This window comes from Myotis yumanensis, unplaced genomic scaffold, assembly GCF_028538775.1.
Source record: "Myotis yumanensis isolate MYYU_CA2020_CCGP unplaced genomic scaffold, mMyoYum1.0.hap1 SCAF_12, whole genome shotgun sequence".
Lineage (NCBI taxonomy): Eukaryota > Metazoa > Chordata > Mammalia > Chiroptera > Vespertilionidae > Myotis > Myotis yumanensis.
In genome coordinates, this window is record NW_027223763.1 from 46,608,260 (window position 1) to 46,625,963 (window position 17,704).

Genomic DNA, 17,704 nt, shown 5'->3' on the forward strand with positions numbered 1-17,704 from the left:
CCGAGTGCATTTTTAACTAGCTTGTCCGTAGGGCTACATCCAGCGAAGGCCTCCAGGTAAAAGGGCCTTGCCAGCAGGAATTTAAGGGACTCTTTGCAGTCTCTGCAGCATCTGGAAAGCCACCCCTGCCCCCAGGCTGCCTCAGGTACCCAGAGAAGAAAGATTGCAGCAACACACACCTCCTCTCCAGAAGGCAAAACCAAAGATAAAATAACACTGTGGCGCTTTGGAATTCATCAGGACATTGACTTGTAAAGCTTTACAAATCAGATCTGTCTAGAAATACCACACAAGAACAGAGACAGTTAAGTAGAGGGTCTTCCCACCTCAACACCCGTGGGGACAGTTTCTCTACTCATGCTGGGGCCTCCCCAACACATTCTGATTTTAATACCGAAAGATTCGATGGATAAGTCACTGGACAGCTTCTTTTTCACCTTAAAATGGGTTATTTTTTGGTTACATAGAAAATAGCCTCATTCTTAGGAAATACACACTGGAATGTTTAAAAAGAAACAGTTATATTTTATATAAATGACTCACAGAAAAAAGGTATGTGCATATCTCTAATCGCTAGCTACAAATATGGAAATGTATTTATACACATCTAGGTGTGTATAACTGTGTGTGTGTGTATGTGTGTGTGTGTGTGTGTGGTGATAGAGGAGCAAGAGTAAATGATAAAACAAATGGGGGAAGATGTGAACAGCAGGTGAATCTAGGCAAAGGAATTTGGGTAGCCTTTGAAATATTTTTCTTTTACCACTTATCTGTACGTTTGAAACTATTTCCAAGTTTTAAATAGTTTAACAGCTTAAGAAGTTTTAAATAGTTTAAAAGTTTTAAATGTTGTTAGTTCCCCTTTCTTCATCTCTGTATTGACTGGCTTCTTGCTAGAGGCCCTTAGAGTTATACAGCGGCCACACTGTGGGTGAAAGTGTCCGTGAGGGTAGCCCCACTCCGCGAGAAGACAACAACCCTGCTGATGTGTTTAATCAGAATGAGAACTCTCTTGGAGAAACCAATCACACAGACAGTTGTAGCACGGCTCCTCCATGGTGTGCCTGTGATTATTGAGAGTTTTTGCTGGGGATGGAAACAGGATTAGGGCTAGGGAATGCAAGGACATATCTAGTTAATTTCTTCCTCTCTTCCCTTAAAATACTACAATCAAGAGTATTAGAATTTTAACGTTTTAGAAATAAATATCGAATGTGTCACAAACCAAATTAAAATATATGAAAATAACAAACTAGATGAGAGGAAGAAAATCCCTAAATTTTTTATACCACTCTTTTTTTGGGGGGAGGGGGAGGTGGGGATAGGGAGGGATGTCTGATGCAAGAGATAAGATCAGTTTCTTACTAGAACAGAGCTCTCCAAATAGAGTAGACCTCAATCATTACTGTTTTTCTTATATGAGCCAACAAACAGAATCGTGGACACAACTGAAGTAGATATGATTAAGTGAATGAGCAGCACCTGAGACAAAGTTCTACACTCAACTCCTCATCTTTAAGGATGCATTTTAAGATATTTTAAAACCTAAGCAGAGACGTTTTTAACTATGGGGTTCTCTTTATATAAGTTTATTTTTTCCTCTTTTCTTATTTAGAATTCCATATATAAAGTTTACTAGGACCATAAAGAAAAAGGTGAGGTACAAACGGGGAGAGGATATTTTCTACCCATATAACTAAATAGGATTAATATTCAAATATAGAAATCATTCTTATAAATGAATTTAGATTACAAAAACGATTTTTAAAATATTGTGAAAATCTGGGACAGGTATTTCCAGAAGAGAAAGGACAAATGGCCAAAACACTTTGCAAAGATGCTCAGAATCATTAATAAGTGGAAATACAAACTAAAACCACAAATACCACGTCATCAACACAGAGTGGCAAAATCCACAGCCGGACAATATCAAGTGCTGACAAAGTTGCAGAACAATGGCACTCTCATTTACTTCTGGAGGGAGTGAACACTGGCACGCCACTTTGGAAAAACAATTTGGCATCACAGAGCAGAACTGAAGGCATGCATACCCTGTGCTCCAACAATTGTACTGTTGTGAATATGCTGAGAAACTCTGACAAAGAGGCGGTGGGAGTCTATGCAAGAGTATTCACAATAACAACACGTTTATAATGGAAGCTATCTAAGGTCTGCCAGCAGCACAGTAGACTAACAGCCTGAGGCATTTCATACAACATAACACTATCCCGCATTGAAGATGGGTAAAGAACAGCTGTATGCACCAACAAAATGACCCTCAAGAACACAATGCTGGACTTAAAAAAGCCAATTGCAGAAGATGACATATGGTACGATTCCATTTTTGGGAAGTTCATATAGGTTTGTTTTTAGGGACAGAAACATGTGTGGGAAAACTATAAAAACAACCAAAGAATGATAAACAAAAATTCAAAGTAGTGGTTAAATCTCTTTAGGGCAGAAAGGGGAAGTGATCAGGAAAAAACACACAGACCTTGAATGGAAATGCCAAGAGCCTGTTTCTTAAAAGAGGTGTGGGCACACATTCATTGTATTGTCATTCTTTACACTGTACACATTTAACAAATATTCTTTTGTGTGCAGCCAGTATTTATTAAAAAGGACTCTCAAGAATTGTTGAAGAAGCAAATGGCCAAACAATTTTTATCCAAGACTTGCTGAAAGAAGAACAAAGAGTGCAATGACCCTCCAGCCATGAGGCCCTACCAGTCTTTTCTACCAAGCAAGCCTACCGGGCTTCTTGTCTCAGTCCCACTCGACTCCCTCAACCCCAAACCAAATATCACTCAGAGCTACCAGTGGTGCAGGGTTGGAGGGAATTTTCATGGTGCTCCTTCAGAAGCAGCAGCCAAGCTTTCCTCTCTCTCTGTCATGCTATCTATCCCTCATTAAAATTCGGGCTTCTTTCACATATGAATGTCAAGACCACTGTCCTATTCACACGAGTACACGCACACACCCAAACTCTGCAGCTTGCCTGGGTTGTTATCATACCAGGGGTCCTCAAACTACGGCCCGCGGGCCACATGCAAATACAAATACTGTATTTGTTCCCGTTTTGTTTTTTTACTTCAAAATAAGATATGTGCAGTGTGCATAGGAATTTGTTCATAGTTTTTTTTTTAAACTATAGTCCGGCCCTCCAACGGTCTGAGGGACAGTGAACTGGCCCCCTGTTTAAAAAGTTTGAGGACCCCTGTCATACACAGATATTACCCAACTCTTGACTTTGACTTATTTTCTGTTTGTACACAATTCATAATGATAACAGAGCACCATATTTAAAATAAAGCATCTCCCTGTCCTCCAATTAGAACATAAAATCTGAAAAAACTCCTTGAAACGCAGACACCTGTCTGAGATCAACCATGTAGCAGCAGCCCCTTAAACAAAAAGTAAAATTTAAAGTGAGTGGTGCAGCTATTGTCAGTACAGCACTTACAAATAAAATAAACCTAGCTCCAGTGAGATCTGGATCCTCACCTTGGTAGGTCTTTAAAGATAAAAACACATTCACCACTCTGGCTGGTATGCTCAGTGGTTAGAGCATCAGACTGAGCACCGAACGGTCTCAAATTCAATTCCCTCCCGGTCAAGGGCACGCACCTCAGTTGCAGATTAGATCCCCAGCCCCAGTTGGGGGTTGTTCAGGAGGCAACCAATTAATGTGTCTCACATCAATCTCTCTCTCTCTCTCTTTTTCCTCTCTCCATCTCGTGGATGAGAAGAAAGTTGTGTTATATTTTCAATATCGTGACATTTTAAAAACAATTGCTTTCATATCAATCACTATAGTGAAGTTGGGCTCTTTCACCAGTAACATCTCAATAGGCAAAAAAATCAAACTGGTATAAAAAATTCTTCTAAATTACTTACTGGAAGAGTCCATCACTGAGTCCCCTGAAGCTTACGAGAATTAGTGAGTAGCAGCTGTGAAAATACCACTTACCTCAGCGTATTGTGCTACTGAGCTGGCCTCAACTGCATAGACTCTCCTGGCTCCAGCCTGTACAGCAAAAAACGACAGGATTCCTGTTCCACAACCAACATCTAGAACGACCTGGAAGGAAAGGAGAAGACAGAAATGGGGTGAAAACACAAGCAGGTGCTTGGCTGTTGGCGCCACCCGAACCTTGAGCACTGGAACCAGACTGAAGTGCTGGCTTTGATATTTACTACACGTAGTCTTACTGGGGCCAAGTTATGAGTCTCTGTGGGACTCCTTTTTCTCTTCTGTTAAACAGTGGTTATTAATACCCACTTCTTAAGGTTTGCCGTAGGGATTAAATAATATGAAGTGTGTGCAAAGCACTTGGCACACAACTGGTGTTTTCATGTTGTTGCTATCATTATTATAGTTTTTGTAGCCTGGGTTACTTTTAGGATGTTTAGGGCCAAGAAAAGTAGAGTGTTGTGAATGAGCTTGCTTACCAAGTCAGCATGAACAAAGCAAACACTGTCTCCAACAATTATTAGAATTATATATATCATTATATATTACATGTTATATCCTATATAATAAAACCCTAATATGCAAATCGACTGAACAGCAGAATGACTGGTCGCTATGACACACACTGACCACCAGGGGGCAGATGCTCAACACAGGAGCTGCCCCCTGGTGATCAGTGCGCTCCCACAGGGGAAGCACCACTCTGCCAGAAGCTGGGCTCACAGCTGGTGAGTGCAACGGTGGTGGCAGGAGCCTCTCCTGCCTCTGTGGCAGCGCTAAGGACCCCTCGCAGGATGTCTGACTGCCAACTTAGGCCCGAGGACATCCCCCGAGGGGTTCTGGATGGTGAGAAGGTGCAGGCCAGGCTGAGGGACCCCACCCCAGTGCACGAATGTCATGAACCGGGGCTCTAGTATATATACATATACAATATGTAAAATTTTCAGAAATAACTGAACATAAAATCTTTAGAAATTCCAAAGTGAGTTGTTGTTGTTGTTTTACCAGTTCCCTCCACAAAATTGGAAGGTTTATACGGAGAGTATTAAGGCAGTGGATAGATGGAATTAAGAGAAACTTTTCTTTTATTCTCTGTGCTCAGTTCTGGGACTGAAGTCAAGAAAACTATCACTCACTGGTACAAAAAGTCTGACACTTAGACGTACATGCTGACAGGCAAGGGTGCAGGGTACACATTGGGCCCTTCTCCCCAAATACTGCTGAAGCTGGAGCCTTGTCTGATCGTTAAATTTCAGGTTATTGTCTTTCTGTCTCACCAGTGACTTTTCTTCTCAGCATCTTTTAGAACTAGCTCCGAGCAAGCCATTTAGTGTGACTAAATCCTTACAATAAACACATGAGTAGACAGCACTATTATGCCTACTTTATAAATGACAAACCTGAAAGTCAGAGACACTGAAGACCAGCCCAAGTTCATGTTGCAGGAAGTACAGGAGTTAAGAGTTGAATCTGGACACTTCTGCCTTCCAAGCTCATGTTCCATAAAATCACACATAGCTTACTTCAATTCATCTTTACAAATATGACATTTTAACACAGCAATACCAGTAGGCAATGTTTGACAAGGAGACAAAATTCTACTTTTTGTAGGAAAACTTCACTAAGTTTTTGTTTTGTTTTTACTTCCATGGCTGGAAAATTTTTCCAAAACATAGGAAATATCAAAAGGTTGTACATATGTGTGTTAACTGCAACCTCACACTGTGCTGACACAGATCCTGTGCCATTATTTGAAGAGAACATGCTGCTAGCAATGGGCTCTCAGTACTTGCTTCTATTAATTCTAGAGCTGTGGCTGGATTCCATATGGTTTCCTAGGGTTTGGTAATTAGGAGCATTATCAATTTAAAATGTCACCTAGGCCCCGGAATTTGCTGTCAGGCTGTCTATACTTTTAGAAATACCAATATTCACTTCTCCTCATCCTCCCAAGGAAATGCATCATCTTTGATGATCCCTGGTCCATTGCAAGAACACCTATGACTGCTATTTAGGGAGTGGAGGCTGTAAGTTGGAGAGTACAATCCATGACCACCAAACAAGATGCACCTCCTCTCACGTTTCTACCTGGGGAACTCAAGACCCAGCTCAGATACCACATCTCAGGGGAGCTTTACCTCACATTCCCAGTAAGTCTAGGTTGGGCTCTCTGGCACCTGGAAATAGCAGTTACTATAGGATATTGGAAATATTTCCTTACATGTTTATCTTCCCTACTTGGCCTCTGAGCTCTCAAAAAACAAGAATCACCTCATTTGTCTCTTAACACCTAGCACACTGGTGTTAATGGTTTTGATTTATTATTAAAGCCATTCATAAATATTTGTTGACTAAATGGCCGAGTGGGATGACTCAATATGGCAGTCTCCTAATTCTAACCTCACCATGAAATATCTCTGGAAAAGGCTTACGACTTTTGCCAGTCATTCGGACTTTGGGAGTGTTCTTGGATCGCAAACTTTGCACTCAAAGAGGATGAGCTCAGATTGCCCTTGCCTTATATCCTGAACTGTTTCACCCAACCTCATCTTCTGCCCCCTGACCTAGTTCTTATTTCTTGGCCTCCAAGTCACCTCACAGACATGACACTTTCTACCCTGTCTCTCTCCATGATCTCTGCCCTCTCTCGTTGATTCTGATCCAAGCATGTCCCTTGGGTCCCTCCTCTGACTACCCGAGGCAGCCTTCTGCCCTGACACAGGCCTTCTTGGACGGCTCTGTGCTCCTTTCTGCCACAGGGCCCTCGTATATGGCGTTCCTTTGCCTGGGATGCTCCTCACTACACTCTGTGGTATCTGTCTATGGTAATTTTTATTTTGTCTACTCAGTGTTCACTCTTTTGATGTATTTTTTTAATCTTTATTGTTGAAACGATTACAATGCTCATTTTGTTAGATCTTTTCAATTTGCTTCTCCAGATCTAGTCTCCACTCTTCTCCATCTTGCTCTTTGTCAAGAGGCTGACCTATATGGACTACAGCAATGGGACTCCTTTGGACTCTAGTTGGGATCAGTCAAGAGAAAAGACAACAAGAGGCCAGTAGGAGTGAGAACAGTGAGGTCAGATGATTTACTCTCCTGGCATCTTCCTTCCTGGAAGAAACAAGAGGTTGGTAGTGCCCCCCCAAAAGCCACAGCTCTTGTTAGGATTCCATCTCTTACAGGTATCACCATCTCTCAGGTTTCCAGTAACGACCTCTTCTTTTGCCCCCTTAGGCCCAGTGGTGGTAACAGATCCCTACTCTTGCTAGTGCCAGGGTGCTTCACCATCCCATGTTGGCTCCCTTACCTCCGCCCACATCTTTGTAAAGAGTGCCATTATTTAACTCTTCTAAACCACCCTGTCATGCATGCCATCTCTCTCCTGCAGGCACCCTGGCTGGTATATACAACTCATCCTTCAGATCCCCAGACAACTCCCATCAGGAAAGACTTCTCTCATCTTTGCTCCTCTTCCAGGATAAGTAAAGTCCTCCTGTTGGTGCTTTCTTATCACCACCTCCTCATACCCTTCCTTCATAACACTCATCACAGTTATAATGTTCCTTTCAATGACTGATATTTGATTAATATGTGCTCCCTCCCCTGGATTCTGAGCTTTATTAAGGCAGAGACCACCATCTGTTTCTCACTCACTATTGAATCTCTGATATAACATGGGGTCTGTTGAACAAATTCAATAAATAATACTGTGTCTAAGTACCACAAATAGGGAACAGAGTCACGATCTAGAAAATATAGTGCAAATCTGTTACTGCCTCGAGAAAGCACCTTCAATCAGCATAGCACATCCACTCCAATCTAGGGATCTTAAGCATCCTTTAAAGGATAACTTGCTTTTGACATTGCCATTTACCATGATATTATAATACAGTTAGTTCTTGTGCACAATGTTCCTCTAGAGAGAGAATTCATCTGCAGCTGCCCCTGGCTACACAGGCAGTAACTGTAGACATGATTAATTTGGGGCTTATATGTGGGAACACCAGAAAGTGGTGTGAAATCCCTGCCAGGACTAATAGGAAAAAGTCAACAGTTGGTCCATGGAACAGTGGCCAAAAGTTCTATGAATTTATTTGTAATTAAAGTAACTTTAAAAATATTTAAATATTAGGATCATCATTTTGCTTGTACAGACTATTTTAATTACATGCTCTTGTGGTTTCCTGAGCAAAGAAACCCTGCAGAATGTTTGGACAGGGCTAAAAAAAAAGCTCCAAGTGGGTTCAAAGCTATTTCACTGGATTAACTAGCTCAAAATTAGCAAGAAATACCCAAGTCCTTATGAAAATGTGAAATGAAACTACCCTTGAATAATAGAGTAAAAATAAGTAAACATGTACCATTTGTTTTATACTTACTATGTGCTATGCCTGTTTAGTACTTTGCAGGCTTGTTTACTTGTAATGACAACTCTATAATGTGGATACAATCATTTCCTCCATATGGTAGATAAAGAGACTGAGAATAAGATGGAGTTCAAGTTATGTACTTAATAAATTCCAGAAATGAGATAAAAAACCAATTGTATCTAATGCAAACCTTATGCTCTAGCCACTCCCCGCATCTTCAATTCTAAGTTATTCTTTGTACTGTTGAGGCTATAGTAATATTGGTCACATTAACTTTCTTTTCACCCCAACAGTTTTATAATTATCTTCCAATATTGAGGTCCTGATTATCCCACAATAAATTCCTCAAGTTATGCCAGTTATTATTTATTCATTTTTCTTAATTTTCTTGAGCATATCTATGGCTGCTCTGAATTGCAATATCCCAACTACCATTTTTGTGTGCCTTGCACTCCTAAATTCTATGGCCCACCCACCTGGGCACTTTTACTGCCATCACTGCTTCTGCCAGCCGTTATTTAATTACACCTGTAGATGCTTCCACTCAACCACACATGTAACTGATGCCCTTGTACAGTATCATGTAATTTTTAAAATATATATTTTTATTGATATCAGAGGTGGAGAGAGAGAGAGAGAGAGAGAGAGAGAGAGAGAGAGAGAGAGAGAGAAAGAGAGAGAGAGAGAGAGAGAGAGAGAGAAAGAGAGACATCAATGATGAGAAAGACCGGCTACCTCTTGCTCACCCCACACTGGGGATTGAGCCCGCAACCCAGTCATGTGCCCTGACTTGGAACTGAACCATGACCACCTGGTTCATGGGTTGATGCTCAATCACCGAGCCACACCAACCTGGCCAGTGTCATGTACGTTTATCACCATCGTTACCTGACAGGGGCTGCCGATCTCCATAGACTGTATCCGCCTCATTCAGTAACCAAACTACTTGACGGAACAACTTCTAGGCAGTAACAGAATGAGCAGAGAGTGCACCGCCTCTTGCCACCCATCACATCTCTTATTCTGGATTTTGTCAGGGAAGGAAAATTCCACTTCATCTCCTGGGCTGCAGAAGAGATCCCTTTACGGCTTTTGCAGCTTAGATTTGAATCCTGTTCAGATAATTAGCACTTTAATTAGGGCTGAAAATTTCTGCAGTGACAGCTCCATATAAGACAAAACTCTACATCTGTGGTGCAGTGAAATTTGATTTCAACCAAAAGGCTGCCTGTATTTCAATAATGCAGAACCCATGCTTGTGAGCACCCCTGACTAACTCTGTCTGGTCTTCTGGTCTTTGTTATGCGGTGGGGCCACAACATTCGTAACAAAGAAACAGAAGTTCCGGAGGATGAGGCCCAGAAATCAGGATTTTAAAAAGATTACCAGGTGATTCTAATGTGCAGCCAAGGTTGAGAACCACTGCTCTAGTATTATAGAAAAAATAAAGTATGTTGATCACTCTTAGTTCATCTCATTTCAATTAACCCCCTTCATATGTTACCAATAGACTCAGACTAGCTTACTCAGCTCAAACCCTTAGGCTCTCAATCATTCACCAGACATCTACTAAGTATCTCCTGTTACCCACTGTGCCAAGCACTGCTAGGTGCTGGGAATACAAAGATGAATGCAGCATGACTGCCTGGGAAGGAGAAAGACATATACAAAAAGGTAGTACAGCTCTGGCTGGTGTTTCTCAATGGTTAGAGCATCAGCTCATGCACTGAAGGGTCTCAGGTTCAATTCCCGGTCAAAGGCATATACCTGGCTTGCAGGTGGGATCCCAGCCCCAGTGGGAGAGCGTGCCGGAGGTTGGGGGGGGGGTGGGGGGACAACCAATGGATGTGTCTCTTTCACATGGATGTTTTTTTCTCTCTCCTCCTCTCTCCCTCCCTTCCACTGTCTCTAAAAATTAATGGGAAAAATATCCTCGGGTGAGGATTAAAGAAAAAAAAAAGAAAGAAAGTAGTACAATAATGTGCGACAGTGGCAATGTTAGAAATATATAAAGGGCACAAAGTATGAAGGAGGAATAGTCCACTCTACCAATAGTTCTGGAAAGATTTGAGGTGGCCTGGGTAATGAACATAGAAAAATGAGTCAATGTGGTACCATCTGAATGATGAGAAGGGCAGCAGCTCCAGGAAGACGGATCCATATGAAAAAAGGCACCTAAGATGGATAGAGCCAGTCACTGTGATAAGACAGTAAATTTCCTCAGGAGCACGATGTATGTCTAAGAGGTGGAAGTGGGAGTATGGCTGAGACATGAACATGGAAAGAGCAAAAGCCGGAGAAACTGGCAGGTGCTTAATCATACACGGTCTTGTATGCAAGACTAAGAACTTAGACTTGGTCCTTAAGCAAAGAGAGATCATGAAAACGTTTTTCACAGTAGAATGACCACAGTTGCATTTCAACAGCATCATTCTGGGGACCTGGGTTGGAAGGCACAAGATCAGAGGCAGCAGAGCAGACAGAATGGTTTCTAACCAACACTGGTCCCTTCCTCCTTCCGGTCAGAACCTCAGTTTTATTGAGCATTTCCCCTCGTCCATGTGGTTCTCCATCCCTAGTCCCAGGGAGGGGCTCTGATTGGTCTAGGGCAGTGGTTCTCAACCTTCCTAATGCCACGACCCTTTAATACAGTTCCTCATGTTGTGGTGACCCCCAACCATAAAATTATTTTTGTTGCTACTTCATAACTGTAATTTTGCTACTGTTATGAATGGTAATGTAAATATCTGATATGCAGGATGTATTTTCATTGTTACAAATTGAACATAATTAAAGCATAGTGATTAATCACAAAAACAATATGTAATTATATATGTGTTTTCTGATGGTCTTAGGCGACCCCTGTGAAAGGGTCGTTCGGCCCCCAAAGGGGTCGCAACCCACAGGTTGAGAACCGCTGGTCTAGGGCAATCACAGACGGTTTGGTTCTTCTTGCTAGTGATGGCTGCAGGCTCGGGTGTGTGAAACAATGTTGTTAATGAGACCGAGGGGAAGCCTGCCGGTGGCTCCTGGCAGACTTCCTCCCTCTGATACAGGTAGCAGAGCAGATGCCTCTTCTCTCCTGAGTGTGGTGGAATTTGGATGTGGTGCTCAGAGTAATTGGACTAAACACCTCCTGCTCACACTACCTCCGACTGTGTCAGCCAATCTGAGTGGGAATTTTCTCCTACTTAAGCCAAAGATAACTGGTACAAGTAGAGCAACTAATTGGAAAACGTTTGCAATATTCCAGGAAAGATTTTAAAAAAATTGAGAACTAAAATTAGCATGGTACAAAGGGGAATGGAAGAGTTGCAAAATTCCTGAGTTAGTAGACACTAAAGAATTTAGAGAACGAAAAGGAAAAAAAAAAAGTCTACTAGATTGATCCCCTCCAGGTTCCTGGTTTGGGTGATGTATATAATATAAAAGTCCACTTTCACCTTCAGGGAATACATTCTAAGAGGCCCAGTGGATACCTTGAATAATACTCAACCTTATATGTTTTTTTCCTATGCATACATACCTATGATAAAATTAAATTTATATATTAGGCCAAGTAACAGATTAAGAATAAGAACTAATAAACAGAACAATTATAACAATATACTGTGATAAAATATGGGAATTAATTTGGGGCCATTATTGAGTAACATAAGGATCACTTGCACACAAACACTGTGATACCATCACAGTCAGTCTGCTAACCATGACGCTACAAGTGACTGACAGGTGGGAACACATACCGCCTAGATATGCTGGACAAAGGGATGATCCAAATCCCTTGCCGAAACCGGTTTGGCTCAGTGGATAGAGCGTCGGCCTGCGGACTGAAGGGTCCCAGGTTCGATTCCGGTCAAGGGCATGTACCTGGGTTGCGGGCACATACCCAGTAGGTAGTGTGCAGGAAGCAGCTGATTGATGTTTCTCTCTCATCGATGTTTCTAACTCTCTATCTCTCTCCCTTCCTCTCTGTAAAAAATCAATAAAATATATTTTTAAAAAATCCCTTTGACACAGGGACACAGCAGGATGGTGTGAGATTTTATCATGCTATTAAGAACAGAGTGCGGAATACTATGCTGCTGTAAAAAAGAAGGAATTCTTACCATTTGCAACAGCATGGATGGAACTGGAGAGCATTATGCTAAGTGAAATAAGCCAGTCAATGAAAGAAAAATACCACATGATCTCACTCATTTATGGATAATAAAGACCATTTTAAACTGATGAACAAAAATAGATACAGAGGCAGAACAGCATCGAACAGACTGTCAAACTACAGCGGGAAGGCCAGGGAGGGTTGTGGGCAGTAAGAGATCAACCAAAGGACTTGTATGCATGTATATAAGCATAACCAATGGACACAAGACACTGGGGGGTAGGGGAGCCCGGGGGAATCTCAAGGGGAGAAAAAAAAAGGAGACATATGTAATACTCTTTGTAATACTTTAAGAAAAAAAAAAAAGAACAGAGCGCAATTTAAAATGCATGAATTGTCTATTTCTGGAAATTTCCATGTAATGTTTTTGAACCATGGTGACTGTGGGTAACAACCGCAGAAAGCGAAACCACGGATGAGGGGAAACTACTGTTGCAAATTCAGCTTTGTACTGTGCCAGAACGGAACACGTGCCTTGCTCTCAGCCTGAGTGGCTCTAGGATTGGCTTGTGCTGATCTTTAAAAGTGGAGCTGAGTTTCGATGCTGCCACCACTGCCGCTATAGCCACTATTGCCCAAGGATCTGCTGCAGGGACTTCTAGTCCTCCTGGCACAGCCAAGCAGTGCTCACCTTGCTCATGCCACACGCCTTCCATCCCTCGCCTCCCACCACAGGGTTTCTTGGTGCTGTGAGGCAGGAGACAGGCACCACAGCACCCACTTGGCACTCGTGCACATGCACGCTTGTGGGGCAAGGGAGTACCCTCTGGGAACATTCACTTTAAAAAATATACATATTTTTTATTGATTTCAGAGAGGAAAAGAGAAAGGGAGAGAGAGAAACATCGATGATGAGAGAGAATCACTGATCAACTGCCTCCTCCATGTCCCATGCTGGGGATTGAGCCCGCAACTCTGGCATGTGCTCTGATGGGGAATCGAACTGTGACCACCTGGTTCATAGTTGACACTCAACCACTGAGCCACGCCAGCGGGGTGGGGACATTAACTTTTGACAAATGGGAGATGGCAGCCAATGGGTAAATCATTCTTTTTTTTCTTCCCATGGACAAACTATTGGAAGATGGAGTGGTTTCACATGGCCTCTTTGTAGATTTCCTGTGACCTGGTACAATCAGTTCCTCATAAATGTGGCCAGCTCAGGGACAGACTTACTTACACTTACCCCCACGCCCCCCCCTTTCCCTGCCTGAGTCCCCTTTCCCTAACTCCTGCTTTCCCAAGGTTGCCCTCCTTAATTAAGTCCTAGCATATAAGCCTGCGCCTCCTGATCTATGGTTCAGGGAACCTAGAAATGGTGCTAGTTACATGAAATCCATGTTTATTGACAGCTTTCTGTGATTCTGTCTTTCCTGGGTTTCTGGAACTTATAAATTCTAAACCTAAGCCACCACTCTGAAGTTGAGTGATGGTGTCAATAGCACAGACTTAGGAAAATACATGAAAAGAGGGTTTAGGTACAAGCTCTGAGTTCACTGGAGCCCACTTCCTGGTTCGTTGCCAGAAAAGACTAGGTTTTAGTACAGTACTTTGAACTGCTTATTCTTTGATTGTTTTGTCCAATTTAACTGTTCTTACTGACTTTATCCTCTTTTTTCTACTTACCTTCTTATCCTGGAAAGCAGATATTAAAGCAAAAGCATTACTTTAGAAGTTACTGTTGCATAGAGCCTTCTATGTAAGCCTTTGCAAAGTCGGTAGTTGCTCCCAATTGGCCCTTCACGATGTTGTCTTAGAGGCAATGCGAAAGGTTTAGAAATTCAACCCAGGAACGTTCTAAAACGCCTTGCATTCAGTGGGTAGGCAACCCACCAGGCAGAAGTTACCAGTAAGTCAACCAATAACCATATCAGTGCAATATTAATCCTTCAAACCCCCTCTTGTTTTCCTAGTTTCCTCCCATGCACAGATGATGAGCTGAGAATATCACCTTAGCAATCTGTCCCTTCTTTAATGATTTTGCAAAAGTGCCATCTGTTATGATAGTTATTAGTGCCATTAACCAAATACTTCTCGTTCTCCTTATGGGCTCCTAGTAGAATTGCACTCCCTTGCCCTTTTGAAATTAGCAGTGGTCACATGTTTTGCTTCAGCCCGTGTCATGTGGTCATTAGTGACAGGGGTCATTTTCAGGAGGAAGATTTGAGAACCAGGGGTGTGATTTGCCTCTCTCCTTTTCTCTGTGACAGGAACTAGTATGTGTCACAAGGAGGCTGTTCCTTCAGCCTGGGTCTGGGAGCAAGAATGAGAGAGCACAACCTTTTGCTAACCCATAACGGACATGGACATGAGTATGTTGGTTAAATCACCGAGGTCTGAGAGTTGACTGTTGCAGCAGCATAACCTAGTTTATCTTAACAAGCCTAAGTCAGCCATAGCCTTGCAGTGCCAATGATTTCTGACTCGGATTCCCTAGCTATGCCCACAGCATTCTGATGCCGTGCTGAGACTGTGCAATGGTAGCTCACTGAGTTCCTCCAGCCTCCGTGTGTTGTATTCTAATCCCAATTTAAAAATAATCTCAGAAAGATTAAGGTCACAAGTCATCATCTGTTGCATTGCAGCCCCAGCTCCCTCTTTCCCAAATGCCCTAAAAGTAGCCTGTGGCCACTGTTTATTCCGTCTTCTTGGCTGTCCTTAAAAGCTGCACTTGGCTCTCACACCGGATGAAAGCACTTTCCTGGGCTGACTCTGGCGTCTTCTTCTAGTTCCCTTGCAGGAGTAGATTCTATTTAAGTTCAGGAGAGCCCTGGCACAGACACGCCCTCTCCTTCCCATTCACAATCGGGAAATCCATGCAGAGTCCTTCTAAGGGCTGAGAAGCCAAAGAGAGCAGCTAAGACTGAAGTCTATTTTCTACCCCTCTCTCTCTCTTCAATCTCTATTACAGGGAATTAATCCCAGGGTGGGGGTAGGGGGTGGGGTGGGGGGAGGGGGAGTTCTTATGATATAGAACCTCACATGAACCTTGGCTTCTGTACTGGGTTTGATCGTGTCCCCTATGTCACAGGACATCTACAAAGAGGCCATATGAAATCACCCCATCTTCCAAGTGCTCTTCTCATTTTAATTACATTGCGATCCCTCAGCCAGCCCAGGGAACACAAAATTAACCTTCTAAGAGGGTAGTCCTTATAACGGCAGAAGGAAACTTTTGGAAGTGATGGATATGTTAATAGCATGGATTGTGGTAATGATTCCTCGAATGTATGCTTATCTCCAAACTCATCAAGTTGTATACATTAAATATGTACCGCTTTTTGAATGTGATCCATACCTCATTAAAGAGGTTTACAAAATGTAAGGGAGCAAGAGCTATTTCATGATGTGCAGACGGACTACTGGCAGGCCTGTGCTGCAGCCTTATTCCCACTGATGGTTAAGGTCAGGCCCCATTCGTGCACCAGGTTAACCAAAGGTGTGTGGTGCTTCCAAGCGGGAGGAGAACTGCACAGCAGGATTAGAGATGAACTCAAGAGCCTCGGACCAGACTGCTGGTAAGCCCAAGGAAAGCTCAGGGCCGAAGAGCCTTAAGCCTCTGCACATCTGAATGCCAGCCGACTATCCGAACAGGTTGCTTAGCATGTTTGTTGTTGTTTATGTTTTCTTTGAAGCCTTCAAATCCCTGAACCCCTCCTGCCTGAGCCAACCTCACATCTGAATGCACTAAGCAGCTGTTGCGACTGGGGATTCTCTCCTCTGAAAACGCTGATTAAAAAATAAAAAAGCTCTCAGCTCCTGCTTATTTTCACAAGTTTCCAGCAACTGGTGCCCTGACAAATGAAGTGTCAAAACATTTCCAAATTAAAACCCCATTGCTCGCACAGCCCCACACCCTCAGCAGGATGGACTTCCCCTGCTTGCACCCAGCACACACTTGAAGAAACTAAAAATAGCCAGATGGCAATTAACAGAAACTCGGAGGAGAAGAATGGGGTGGGTTCCAGCGGGGTCAGTTTCCTGAATGGGTTCCAAACGGAGTTCTCAGCCAGCAGTGCTCTAGCCAAGAAAGGATTTTCATTAAAACTGCATGGCGGAGGCAGAATGAAAAATCAGAATTTGAAAGATTTAAAGTTACAGCAGAGGTGGAAACTACGACACCATGCCCAACCCATCAATAATAATAATACTCGCTACCATGTACTGAGTTCATACGTGAGCCATGTACTGAGCACTTCATCTGCAGTGTTATCTTGACCTTGCAGTGACCCTACGAAATACCTGTTAGCTCTTATGATAAGGACAGGGAAGCCCAGAGATGGGAGGTAACCTGCGCAAGATCGCCAGCAAACAGGATAAAGGTCTATGGCAGGTGCATGGTAAGTGGCCAGGCTGGAGTTTCAACTCAGCATTCCGGCTCCAGCCTGACGAACATAACCGCTGTGCGATGCTGCCTCATGCACACACGAGGATGCTTAAGAAACCAGTGTTTTCACCCCACCCTTAAACTCAGAGAAACAAAAGTCTCCCTTGGAAATGTCCACTAACTTTCCCACTGGCTGTACCTGTCAGAGGTTATGTGTGTGGCTCGAAAGTTAGACTAACGGGGTTCAAATCCTGGCCTTTTCATTTACTAGCTGTATTAAATCGGGTGCATTGTCAACATTTCCAGACCTCAGTTCTCTCAGCTCTAAAGTGGTAAAAATATTAATAATAAGATTGTAATGAAGATCAAAGGAAACTGCTGTAGACTGAATGTTTGGGCCCTCCTAAATTCTAACCCCCAAGGTGATGGTATTTGAAAATGTGGCCTTTGGGACGTGACTGGGTCACAAGGGTGGAGCCCTCATGATGGGATTAGTGCACTTTATAAAAAGAGACAGGAGACAGCTTACTTCCTCTCTCCCTTCAGCCATGTGAACATACAGTGAGAAGGCTGCTGTCTACAAGCCAGGAAATAAACCCTCACCAGACACCAGCTCTATTGAAACATTGATCTTGGACTATGAGAAATAAATGTTTGTTGTTTAAGCCACCCAGTCCATGGTATTTTTGTTATATCAGCCTGAGTTGACTGAGACAGAAACAATGTATGGAAAGGTCTGAGCATGGTGCTTGCATATACTGAGTTCCTCAATAAATAATAGCCATTGGTATTAATTATGTCTCTGTAGGTAATCAGTTTCAGTGGGAAAGAATACAAGGGCTTAATGAAAAGGTAGCATCCTCCATGGG

At 42.8% G+C, this 17,704-nt stretch overlaps 1 protein-coding gene across 2 annotated transcripts in view; it reads right to left on the reverse strand.

Annotated features, from left to right (window-relative positions):
- The window catches only part of LOC139021224 (histone-arginine methyltransferase CARM1-like), a 227,150-nt gene that overhangs the window by 80,465 nt on the left and 128,981 nt on the right, over nucleotides 1-17,704 (reverse strand). For both annotated transcript variants that reach the window (XM_070431573.1, XM_070431574.1), the window contains exon 5: nucleotides 3,971-4,081. In XM_070431573.1, the coding sequence (XP_070287674.1) occupies nucleotides 3,971-4,081 (111 nt within the window). The remainder of the gene's footprint in view (nucleotides 1-3,970; nucleotides 4,082-17,704) is intronic.